The 12,649-nt window shown below is 43.5% G+C and overlaps 2 protein-coding genes across 5 annotated transcripts in view; one reads left to right on the forward strand and one right to left on the reverse strand.

Annotated features, from left to right (window-relative positions):
- Nucleotides 1-2,039: 2,039 nt before the first annotated feature.
- SUPT7L (SPT7 like, STAGA complex subunit gamma) lies at nt 2,040-11,517 on the reverse strand. 2 transcript variants are annotated; one of them, XM_053588452.1, is made up of 6 exons: nt 11,389-11,517; nt 10,025-10,128; nt 8,247-8,865; nt 5,725-6,049; nt 5,048-5,285; nt 2,040-2,530 (listed from the first exon to the last, which is right to left on the reverse strand). In XM_053588452.1, the coding sequence occupies exons 3-6, from the start codon at nt 8,657-8,659 to the stop codon at nt 2,268-2,270; spliced, it is 1,239 nt and encodes a 412-aa protein (XP_053444427.1). In that variant the 5' UTR covers nt 8,660-8,865; nt 10,025-10,128; nt 11,389-11,517; the 3' UTR covers nt 2,040-2,267. The 2 variants fall into 2 exon arrangements, with proteins under 2 accessions (XP_053444427.1, XP_053444428.1); XM_053588453.1 differs by having other exon boundaries at nt 9,990-10,128.
- A 237-nt stretch (nt 11,518-11,754) lies between these two features.
- SLC4A1AP (solute carrier family 4 member 1 adaptor protein) overlaps nt 11,755-12,649 on the forward strand; it is a 31,478-nt gene continuing 30,583 nt past the window's right edge. For 2 of the 3 annotated variants that reach the window (XR_008379563.1, XR_008379562.1), the window contains exon 1: nt 11,755-12,622. Coding sequence is in view for 1 of the 3 variants with exons in the window: in XM_053588438.1 (XP_053444413.1) it covers nt 11,960-12,622 (663 nt within the window). In the remaining 2 variants the exon portion in view is untranslated. The remainder of the gene's footprint in view (nt 12,623-12,649) is intronic. The other variant, XM_053588438.1, reaches the window with a different exon arrangement.

Here is a 12,649-nt window from a genome sequence, read left to right on the forward strand (position 1 = left end):
AAGCCAGCTCTCTAGACTTGTCTCGGTAAAAAAAATGATACTGCTAACTTCCCATGTACACATACCTAGTAACAAGGTATACAGCCAAGCCTTGTTGGTATTGTATAGTTTACAAAGCCTCCTTGGTGATTTACTCAAAGGGCATGGGTTTGGGTCTGGTGCACATTTCATACATAATAGCCATTGTAAGGGTTTGTCCTGCCTCCACATTCTTTGCAGTATCCTAAAACATAGTACATTTCTCTCAAAGAATTTGATCCCACTGTAGTCTATAACTTAGTGGTTCTCAGAGTGTGGTCTCTGGACCAGAAACATCACATCACTGGGGTTAGGGCCCAGCAATCTGTTTTAGTTAAGTCCTTCATGTGATTCTGGGGCATACTTATTTGAGAACCACTGCTCTAACTCAAACAGCTTATAGTCTAATTCCAGGCCAGGTGAATATCATGTACCAAATTTAACATTCTAAAGCAGAAGTATTTTACCATGGAGTATTAATTTCAATATTGTATACATAAGGGGAACCACTGGCCTAAAAACTTGAGCCTGTTCTTTAAGAGGAAACCATTACAAAGCAGAACTCTGAACATACTTGTTTTTTCCCTGTTGTGCCTTTGTACACTTTATCTTCCTTAAAGAATAACTTGTCTCTGCTATGCTGCAAGCTCCATAAGGGCAAGGACTAAGTCTTAGTCGTCTTTCTATCCTTTGCACAGGACCTAGAAAATAATGGTACTCAATAAGCGTTTGCTAAACGAATGAATTAAATACCCAGATGGTCACTTTCATTAATAAACAAGGAAAAATGAATCTAAGCCTGGAACAGAAAGGGTTGAGATAAGTGTGCTAAGCCTTCACAATTACAAATTATGTTAACAGTTAAATTATAACCTCATTTTACTATTGTGTTTGTCTTTATTCTCAGTGCACTAAGGCACTCAATAATATAATTAAAATTGTGCCTTATTTTTGTTTTCTACTAAAGTAGTCGTCTAAATTTTTTTTTTTTTTTTTTTGGCCAGGGCTGGATTTGAACCCACCACCTTTGGTATACGGGGCCAGCACCCTACTCCTTTGAGCCACAGGTGCCGCCCTAGTCATTTAAATTTTATGAGATTTGTATTGTTCATCAGAAAACCAAACTTAAGCAGCTTAGCATGTTGGCAGCATCTGTTACCAAGCCATGAAGCACACATTTGCTAATTACTCCTGATAGCGACAGTGCTACATCATTTACTTAATAAATACTGATTGAGACTGGATGCCAAGCAAGGCAGATAGGGGGATGGATGACTAACAACAGTAATGTTGCTCAGGACATGTCATACAGTTGAAAGGTATGTATTTTTATCCTTTGAAAAAAATACGCGGCAGAAGCATTATAGAATTCTAGCAGAAGAATGAACTGTCCTCCTATGACCAAACAGATGGAACAAATGAAATAAGCACCAGCCTATCTTTGGACAGGACTTGTTTGCTTCATTCCCAAAGGAAAAAATGGAAGAAACAATTGAAAAAGTGTACACAATGAAAATATTTAAAGTCTGAGTCAGCAGAAATAACAAAAAGCAAAAGGGGTAAGGATACATGGAATAAGTCTAGAAAAGAAAGAAAAATCTATGAATGAGATATAGGAGAGGGCTGTCTGAATAAAGCAGGAAGGCTGTGGTCACCACCAGTTTCTGATTTTAGGAGACTTCATAAGCAGCAAAAGGAGTTTAAAGAAGATAACCGACAGATAGGCTGGGTTGTGTTTAGCTATTTCCTGTTAGGTATTAGTACTAGATTCCCAGTGATGTGAACCAAAAATGAATCAAGTTAAATGAAAAAACTGACAGCTGATAATTGGCATATATTTACTTGTCTTTTCAAATACAGTTTTGAAGTTCAATAAACACCTCAATCTTCACATCACTATAACGGAGGTCAGAGGTATGATTCTTCTCTGTGCAAGAGAAATGGCTGTAGAGAAGCTAAGGGACACGTCTAGTCATAGAAAAGACAATAGTCAGGGATGGTCCTTTGATCTTCTGATAACTATGCCAGCATATTTTATATGAATAGTGGCTTGGTTGTGAAAAATTATAAAAATTGGCTGCAAATGTAAAATGCAACCTTGTTTAGTTAAATCCAGTTCCTCTGAAATTAGGAAAGTCCCTTGTATTATTAGGAATAATAATTAAATCACTGCTTATGGAAACAAATTCTAATACACCAAGGTTTTCTGTATGTAGTACTTCTAGATAGGAAATCTCCTTTTTTCCTTTTTATATCTTCCTCATCCTTTTCTTGCAGCGCTGGTTGAAAACAGGGGAGGACCCCATGAGGCTATCAGTGGAGTGGGAACCATAGCTGCTGTCTGACTCATCAGGGCTCTGAGGGATCCCAGCTTCACTCATGCCTGACATGGGCTCCTCGAAGACATCACTGCCCAGCACACCATGCCCAGAAACATTGCCTTCTTCACTCTCTTGAGGCTCCATTTTCACGTGGGCCAGATTCCAAAGAGGAGAAGCATTTACCTCTGCACCTAGAAATAGAGGAAAGAAGAACATAGTAGTAACCTAAGTGTAGGACAAAGTAGAATAAATATACCACCCAGGCCTGACGAGTGTTCTTTGAATTCACTTGTCACTGAATTTACATGTGGCTGGAGAATATGGTGATTATTCTTACTCAAAAAGTTAACATCAAAAAAATTACCAATTCTGAGTATCTTCCCTTCCAATTCTTCCACCTCTTTCCTCTACTCCACTCACCCCCATTTTTTTCATTTTTTTATTAGTATTAGATCATAGCTGTGTACAGTAATGTGATCATGGGGCACCATACACTGGTTTTATAAACAGTTTGACACATTTTCATCAAACCCCATTTTTCCTAAACCAGGGAAGTAAAACTGCAAGTGGAAAGATTCCCTCTCTCATGGCCCCAAAGCAGACACAACCCTTTCTTGTTCAGTTGTTTAGTTTGCCTGTGCTTCCTTCCTTTATGGGGCCATCTTGTCTTCCTGTCTTTTGTCTGGGTCTGTTGTCCTCTTACATGACAAGTTAATGACCACTATGTAACGTTCCTGTATGATCTCCACTGAAAAGAGACATGATCTATAAGTGCAACAGTTGTTTGCTTTTTGGCCTTCCCATCTCTGTGTATTCTAGCAACCCTGTTCTGTTTATTCATTCTTCCATGGTGAAAGGCTTTCTGCCCAACATTTTTTTTTTCAGACTATTAGGGGGTACACATGTTTTGTTTACATACTTTTATTTTTGTATAGATTGAGTCAAAGTTATTAAGTATGCCATTTACTCAGGTAGCATAACCAATAAGTGTGAATTTACCCATCCCCTCATCCCCCCTCCCTCACTTGATTTTGAGAATTACTTCCATACATGCACTTAAGTATTGGTTGATGAGTTCCAATTTGCTATTGAGTACACATTGTTTCTCCTTTCTTCTGATGTTTCACTTAGAAGAATGGTTTCCAGTTCCATCCAAAAAGATGTCACAAGATACTAGATCACCTTTTTTGTTACTGAGTAGTACTCTATGGTATGCATATTCTACATTATCAATCCACTCACATATTGGTGGGCTCTTGGATTGTTTCCTTGTCTTTGCAATTGTGAATTGAGCTGCTATAAACATTTGAGTTCAGGTGTCCTTCATGTAAACTGACCTTGCCCAGCACTTTTAAAAGTATGGCCTAATTTCAATCAGACCACATCTGAAGATTTGCTATTTGAGTTATTTGTGTATGGATGAAATGACAATTTATAGTTGTGAACAACTGAGTGCTCAGACTAATGTGCAACCTAACTGACTCAAGTAAATGAGTCAGCTTCTAAAGTTTTATCTGCTTCTAACTGAGAAGCCCTATTTCAATATCTCACTTCTGATTTGTTAGGAGTACTTTAGCAAGAAAATCCAACTGTTCAAATATCCTTCAGCAATTAACACTTCTCCATCGGGAGGGAGGGGTGAGGTGGGTGGAGGGAGGGTGTTTGGTGGGATTACACCTGTGGTGCATCTTACAAGGGTATATGTGAAACTTAATAAATATACAATGTAAATGTCTCTTTTTTTTTTTTTGGCCAGGGCAGGGTATGAACCCGCCACCTCCAGCATATGGGACCAGCGCCCTACTCCTTGAGCCACAGGCGCCGCCCAGAATGTAAATGTCTTAACACAATAACTAAGAAAATGCCAGGAAGGCTATGTTAACCAGTGTGATGAAAATATGTCAAATGGTCTATAAAACCAGTGTATCATGTACCCATGATCGCATTAATGTACACAGCTATGATTTAATAATAAAAATAAATAAATAAAAAATTCAAATTAAAATTTGGGAAAAAATTAAAAAACAAAAAAACACTTCTCCATCTATCTGGTAGCTGTCTTATTCATTTAAGCACAAGCATCAGGAAAGACCAATACAGAAAACTAAAGGAAGAAGGTTATCTGCCTACCCAACTGGACCAGCTGAATCAACCTGGTAATTAACCACATATATTGTATCTGTATCTTAACGAGGGATTATTTTAAAGAATGCCTATAAAGCTGTGCTAGTCGTCTTTTCACTAATTAGAAAGAAAAGAATGTTGGGCGGCGCCTGTGGCTCAGTCGGTAAGGCGCTGGCCCCATATACCGAGGGTGGCGGGTTCAAACCCGGCCCCGGCCAAACTGCAACAAAAAAATAGCCGGGCGTTGTGGTGGACGCCTGTAGTCCCAGCTACTCGGGAGGCTGAGGCAAGAGAATCGCTTAAGCCCAGGAGTTAGAGGTTGCTGTGAGCTGTGTGAGGCCACGGCACTCTACCGAGGGCCATAAAGTGAGACTCTGTCTCTACAAAAAAAAAAAAAAAAAAAAAAAAAAAAAAGAAAGAAAAGAATGTTGATATCACTAGATCAGTGAAGCTATATTTGTTTTAGGACTTCCATTCTGCCCAGTCCTATTTTTGTTCTCCTACCTCCAGAGTTTGATTCCAAAAAGCAAAAAGCATGGAGTTCAGCAGATGTCCCAGAATCAGAGTAAGTTTATTTCTCTTACTTGAAGCCTGTGGTGAAGCTTCAACCTCCAGGTTAGACGGAAAGCGCTCACTCTGAACCCCAAGGACTCCCATCGGTAGTGACTGGTCCCCAGAAGCAAGGTCAGCCTCCAGTTCTTCACTGACAGGAAAGGTGATGTCACTCACAGGTTCCTCCTTTATCTTCACAGGTTTAGTGTCCTCTGTGGCTTTCTCAGGATTGACAATCCTTTCATATTCTTCGGAAAGCTGCTTACTAATCTGTTGGCAAGCAAAAGTTAATTTTCCAAGAAAGTATTAAAAGTTGTATAGTAGCTGGGTTTATAGGTACATGCATCAATATTTGCTTCCTTTTGTTTTCCCCCAATCAGAAGGAAAGAACCTATCTTATTAACTGCATACATACAACGCCTGACTCATAATAGGCACTCAATAAATACTTGTTGAATAAAAGGATACTACTTGCATCTCTCAGATTCCATATACCTATGGATAATTTCTTCCAGAGGAATTATTAATAAATGGGGCTGTTCATTGACTAAAGGAGGTCCTTTGTATCTGGCCAGAAACAACTAGGGCTGGGAGAAAAGTATGTTAAGTTCACTTGGTTCTGCACTTGACAGCCAGTGTTGCAGGATCCTGATGAACACCCCCCAGACTGGATGGACATCTATTCCCATTTTCCACAGCATCACCTCACCTGTAGCATGTAACTGTGATAGTCTTTGATGCGGTGCTGCCAGAACTTCTGGAGGGAGAGCACACTGCCAATACCCACTTCATGGAATACCTGCTCCATAACATCAGGGAAAGGAGTCTGTCCCAGCTGGGCCTCCCGATCCACAGCAAAGCGCAGCAACTTGGTGAACTTAAGGCAATACTCATGTGCCACATCAGTTAGGGTCTCCAGAACACTTTCATTAGCACATTCGAAGCCCGCGTGGGCCAGGATTGTGGCTACTGCCTGGTAGAGGAGTTGCCGACAGGAGTGCCAGCTGAGTTCAGTCACAGGTTCCCCTTTTCCACTAAAAGTGGAGACATGGTAGTGTTATTAGTGCTCTTACAAAGGAGTGACCAACAGTTCTGTCTCCCTAGGAGTTTTACAATCCAGTCAAACCACTGGCCCAGCTTTCAAGGAAATTCTACCCAGGTTACATAGCTCAGTTTCATCCTGCTGCTATCAGGGCATGTCTCAGCAACTTGCAGCCATACCTTTGAGTTCCTCCAATTTCATAGTTTGAACAGGCAATACATATCTATGATAAGCAATACAAAAGTTATCTAGTGAAAAGGAAGTTTCCTTCTAGCAATGCTCAATTTTGATCACTTTTAGGATTAAGTTTTAACAGTATAGCTCAGATACGGCTCAATGATGCCCCAGTTATTTCACCACCACATAGTTTCCATACATGCTGGGCAATACATGGACTTTCAGAAATTCACACTTCTAGTCAGGAGAGTCTTACATAATTACAAAATACCTGGAAAGGCAACTCAATTTCATAAAAGCATACATAGCTTACAAAACATTTCCATCCTACCCTAGGCTGTAAAAGGTTTCATATTATTATTCCTATTTTCCAGGAGAGGAAAATGAAGTTCAGAGGGACTGACTTGCCAAAAGTTTAGGTATTGTTAGCAAGTGGTGGAACTTCTGACTCCAGTTCCTATATTTTTCATAGTACACCATTTTTTCACCCCTAATTGCTACTGCAAAAATCTTAATCTTTCCAAGAGAAAACTTCAGAAAGCTGTTTGATCTCCTAAATTAACTTTTAACAAGCTTTTAATAATTTGTCTCCTGAAATTTCCCATCTGCCTTCCCAGACAAAAGAATTTATTTTACTGTGAAGCTAGTGAATGATGCCCCATGATCATATCAATGTACACAGCTATGATTTAATAAAAAAAAGAATTTATTTTATAGATAAAAATAAAATAGATAACAGAAAATCACATTTCCTTGGTTTGTGTCTGGCATGTGTCATCATGTACTGTACAGAAGTGCCTACGGAGCTATCTACCCACTTAACTATTTGTTTATTTTTTGGGGGGAAGACAGTCACACTATATCACCCTTGGTCTAGTGCTGTTAAGTCACAGCTCATAGCAACCTCAGACTCCTGGGCTCAAGCAATTCTCTTGCCTTAGCCTCCCAAGTAGCTGGGACTACAAGTACCTGTCACAAAGCCTAGATATTTTTAGAGACGAGGTCTCACTCTGGCTCAGGCTGGTCTTGAACCTGTGAGCTCAGGCAATTCACCCACCCAGGCCTCCCAGAGTGCTAGGATTACAGGTGTGAGCCACCATACCCAGCCAATCCCAGCACTTTTGAGAAGCCAAGGTGGGAGGATCCCTTGAGGCCAGGGAGTTCAAGACCGGCCTTGGCAACACAGTGCTATTTTTTTTTTTTTTTTTGAGACAGTGTCTCACTTTGTCACCCTCAGTAGAGTGCGGTAATGTCATAGCTCACAGCAACCTCAGACTCCTGGACTTCAGCAATTATTTTGCTTCAGCCTCCCAAGGGACTAAAGGCTTCCGCCACAAAACCTGGCTATTTTTCTTTCTTTCTTTCTTTTTTTTTAGAGACCAGGTCTTGCTCTGGCTCAAGCTGGTCTTGAACCTATGAACTCAGGGCAATCCACCTGCCTTGGCCTCCCAAGTGCTGGGATTACAGGCATGAGCCACAGTGCCTGGCCTACACTCTGGATTCTAAAGATTAACGTTCAGCCAGCCACAGTGTGACTTCACACCTATAATCCTAGCACACAAACCTAGCACCACACCCATAATCTGGGAGGCAGAGGTGGAAGATTACTGGAGCTCAAGAGTTTGAAAGCCTGAACAGTAGTAGCAAGACCTCATCTCTACCAAAAACAGAAAACATTAGCTGGTATAGTGGTGGATGCCTATACTCCCAGCCACTCAGGAGGCTGAGGCAGGAGGATCACCTAAACCCAGGAGTCTGAGGTTGCTGTGAGCTATGATGACACCACAGCACCCTAGCCTGGGCAACAGAGACTCTGTCTCCAAATAAATAAATAAATAAAAAGATTAAGGTTAAAAACTTAAACTTCCCACTAATTACCTGAGAAATCTTAGCAAGTCAATTGCTCTTATCCTCAGTTATCTCATGTGGAAATGGAAATTGTATTACAGTCTTAACAAGGATGTTGGGAAGATTATCTGAGAAAAGTAAGGTATAGCAAAGCTTTGCCTTACCGATAAAAGTCACTCTCTGGGTCACTGTGCCGGATCTGGAACAGTGCATTAGGATTCTTACAATCTAAAGGTAGGAGATCGTCAGGGAGAGGAGGTGACCCAGGGCAGGAAGGAAGAGGTTCACTCTCTTCAGTCTTTACACCTTCTGTCTGCTGCTGATTCTGGGCCTGAGCTGTGGCAATAAGGTTGCGAAGACGTCGGTTGTGTTGGATCAACTGAATGGTATGGATGGTGAGGCTGCATGGCTCTGAGGGGATGTCCAGCATAGTGGGGGGCTTGGGCTTATTGGCTGAGGGTTGGTGCAGGGGTGGGTCATGAACTTCTACTAGACGGAACTCCCGTGGAAGCAGATCAAAGGAACTTCTGTTGGTCTGGCTTGATGACATTGGTATCTCTCCCCAGTATCTCAACATTTTGGGATAAGAAGAGAAGAGGTCTCCAGTTAAATGTAGATGAAATCGTAAAAGCAGTATGTTTAAATATCTGGCAACTGTAGGTTATAGGCTTCTGTAGAGAAAAATATAAGGTCTAGCCAGTTGTTTATGTAAAAAAGACGCTATTCAAGACCACTTAGAAAAATGTCAGTGTCAGCAAAACTGTAGGACCAAAGATGTTCTCCCTAAAGAAATTAAGAGAGAAATATAACTATTACATGTAGGTCATTGCCACTCAATGACAATTCTTACTGGACTGAATCACAAGGTAGAATTTGGGTGATTAGTAGACTAATAGCTAAAAAATTATCTGGGGCGTTAGTATCCATGTTTCCTTTTTTTTTTGTACAGACAGAGTCTCACTGTACTGCCCTCAGTAGAGTGCCGTGGCGTCACATGGCTCACAGCAACCTCTAACTCTTGGGCTTAGGCAATTCTCTTGCCTCAGCCTCCCGAGTAGCTGGGACTACAGGCGCCCGCCACAACGCCCGGCTAATTTTTTTTTGTTGCAGTTTGGCCGAGGCTGGGTTTGAACCCGCCACCCTCGGCATATGGGGCCGGCGCCCTACTCACTGAGCCACAGGCGCCGCCCAGGATCCATGTTTTCTATCTCATCTAACTCATTACCCAACAACCAGCATGCCCAATCCTGAGCAATCTGCAAGATGTGACATAAATATGTGGTGTAAGCATTTCTCAGCTATCTTGATATATCTGTGCTGGATCAATATGAGAAATGGGAGTGAAGTTAAAGGCAGTAAGAGGTAGTTCATATTCTGTCTCTCAGGCATGGTCCTGGTAGAAAAATTTATGAGCCACTAATCTAAATGGTATTATGCTTTAAACTTCTGACATATATAGGGAAAAATCAGAGATTTCTGCTGCTTTCTATTGGTATTCTTTTCTCTAGTCTCCCTTTGTTTCCGATCTGTTGTCAATATTGCTGCTAGGCTTATTCTTTTTTTTTTTTTTTTTTTTGTAGAGACAGAGTTTCACTTTATTGCCTTCGGTAGAGTGCTGTGGCATCACACAGCTCACAGCAACCTCCAACTCCTGGGCTTAGGTGATTCTCCTGCCTCAGCCTCCCAAGTAGCACCCGCCACAATGCCCGGGTTGTTGCAGTTTGGCCGGGGCTGGGTTTGAACCCGCCACCCTTGGTATATGGGGCCGGCGCCCTGCTCACTGAGCCACAGGCGCTGCCCGGCTTATTCTTTTTTATTTTATTGCCCTGCCTTCTGGAACTTTTTTAAAAACTCAAATCTAATGGCTTCCATTGCCTTTTGGAAAAAGTCAGAATTCTTTGGCTTACCATTCAGTAACATTCACAATACGGCTTCAACTTACTGTTGCATATTCATTGTCCACATGTTTCTTCAAGTTCAACAAACATTTATTGAATGCCAGGCGTTATGTGAGGAGACAAAGACCAATAATACAACATCCCTGTCCTGAGATGAGAGAAACAGAACCAGATTATTTCAATATGAAAGTATGTGATGCCATTCTAGAGGCATATAAACCTGTACAGTGGAAGCACAGAGGAGGAGCTTCCTGACAGAAAATAACCACTTTAGTTTTAACATTATCATACTATTCAAGTTTCTTGAGGACAACACGCATTCCACAGTTGACCCTCTAAAGCTGTGATCTCTGCCAGAAATGGCTTGTCAAGATCCACATCCCTGGCAGTCTGATATTCATTCTTTTTTTTTTTTAATGAGACAGAGTCTCACTATGTTACCCTCAGTAGAGTGCCAGGGTGTCACTGCTTACAGCAACCTCAAACTCTTGGGCTTAAGTGATTCTCTTGCCTCAGCCTCCCAAGTAGCTGGTCCTACAGACGCCTGCCACAAGGCCAGGCTGTTTTTTGTTGCAGTTGTCATTGTTGTTTAACTGGGCTGGGTTTGAACCTGCCAGCTTCCATGTATGTGGCTGGTGCCATAATCAGTGTGCTATCGGACGTACCCTGATATTCATTCTTAAGTATAGCTTAAGTCATCACCCTCCATCACTTCCCTGGTACATCTCCCTTTCTATATTGTCATAGCACTTTGCATGTCTCTGTCACGGCATTTATCCTTGGATTTTTAACTAGCACTTATCTCATTTATTCATTTATTCTTCTACCTGCTACGATCACCATCTCAGCACACCGTAGTATCTGGCATTTTAGCGAATGCTTACTCTATGCCAAGCTTCACTTTTATTGTTTAATTCAATTTTCCTAACAATCCTATGAAACCGATATCATTATTCTACCCATTTTTCAGATGTAATACCTGAGGCCCAGGGTCTTGCACAATGTCACATGATGACACTCTCCAGGGTCTGCACTCTTTTTTTTTTTTTTGTAGAGACAGAGTCTCACTTTATGGCTCTCGGTAGAGTGCCTTGGCATCACACAGCTCACAGCAACCTCCAGCTCCTGGGCTTAAGCGATTCTCTTGTCTCAGCCTCCCGAGTAGCTGGGACTACAGGCGCCCGCCACAACACCCGGCTATTTTTTTGCTGCAGTTTGGCCGGGGCTGGGTTTGAACCCGCCACCCTCGACATATGGGGCCGGCGCCCTGCTCACTGAGCCACAGGTGCCACTAAACTGTGCTGCTTCAATAATTAGTCTCCGGACGTATAAATGAATGAACGAAATAAAGGAAAAATTTCCCTCTTCCTACTTTCATTGACATGCACACGAAAGACAAGCACCATACCTAAGGAATGTCCAAATTCCCCGGGGGAAGAGGGTGGCGTTCTCGGTCTGGGTCAGCAGGCGCAGGCGCCAATCACTGGGTCCTGAGCTTGCCGGACACCCAGGGCAGCCAGAAGATGGAGAGGTCTGGCTCGGAATCGACCCGAGGAGGTGCCACTATTCACTGAAGCGTCGAAGAAGCTCCCGGGCGGCTGTCGGACCCCGAGTGGCCCGAGGCAAGGGTCGCGTCAGGCCCGGAAAGCTGTTCTGTTAATAAGTGGTCCAAGACTGCCGGAAGCGTTTCTTCTCAATTAGGCTCTGCCACAGGAAGTCATTACAATCCTGTAGCAACCTCTAAAGACGTCCCCATTCTGCTCAACACCGCGACAGCCTTTTTCTTGTTTTCTCTTATTTTGACTTTCTAGTATTACGTTGTGTTACTTCACAACGCTCTGGGTCGCGAAGAAGCAATTCATCACTGCTGCCCGGAGAAGTCACCGAGAGGTGGGAGAGGGAGGCGAGGGGAGGAACGAAGAGGCCGAAGGCTGAGGTTTCTGGGAAAAGATTTCGAGACTGCACCCGGTTGAGTGAGGATGGCTGATCGTCCTCCTCAGTCGGAGCCAGCGGCCCCGCAAGAACTCAGTGGAGCCTTCAAGAAGCCGTCTCTGCCCGCGCCTCCGGCCGTGCAGGAGAAAGCCCCGGCTCCTAGTCCCTCAGATTCTGAGGAGGGGAAGAAAGAAAGGCCCGCGGAACTGCGGGACCCGGATCCCGGGGAGTCCGACGTCCCGTCACTTCAGCCGGACAGCGGGGACGCAAGGAGTCCACAGGAGGAGCAGCCGCGTCCCCCCGCAGCGTCTTCTTGCCCTGGCGGTCCGGCCCGGCCTCCCCCCTACCAAGAGCCGCCCTGGGGCGGCCCCACCACGGCCCCTTACAGCCTGGAGACCCTCAAGGGCGGCACCATCCTCGGCACCCGCGGCTTGAAAGGGACGAGTTACTGCCTTTTCGGGAGGCTGTCCAGCTGCGACGTGTGCCTAGAGCACCCTTCTGTGTCTCGGTACCACGCCGTGCTGCAGCACAGGGCGCCGGGCCCAGACGGGGAACGCGACGGCCACGGGCCAGGCTTCTATCTCTACGACCTGGGAAGCACTCATGGCACTTTTCTCAACAAAACTAGAATCCCACCCCGCACCTATTGTCGGGTCCGCGTCGGACATGTTCTTCGCTTTGGAGGCAGCACCCGTCTCTTTATCCTGCAGGTAAGTAGAAAAACCTAGAATTGAAAT

This window comes from Nycticebus coucang, chromosome 4 (genome assembly GCF_027406575.1).
Source record: "Nycticebus coucang isolate mNycCou1 chromosome 4, mNycCou1.pri, whole genome shotgun sequence".
NCBI classification, from domain to species: Eukaryota; Metazoa; Chordata; class Mammalia; order Primates; family Lorisidae; genus Nycticebus; species Nycticebus coucang.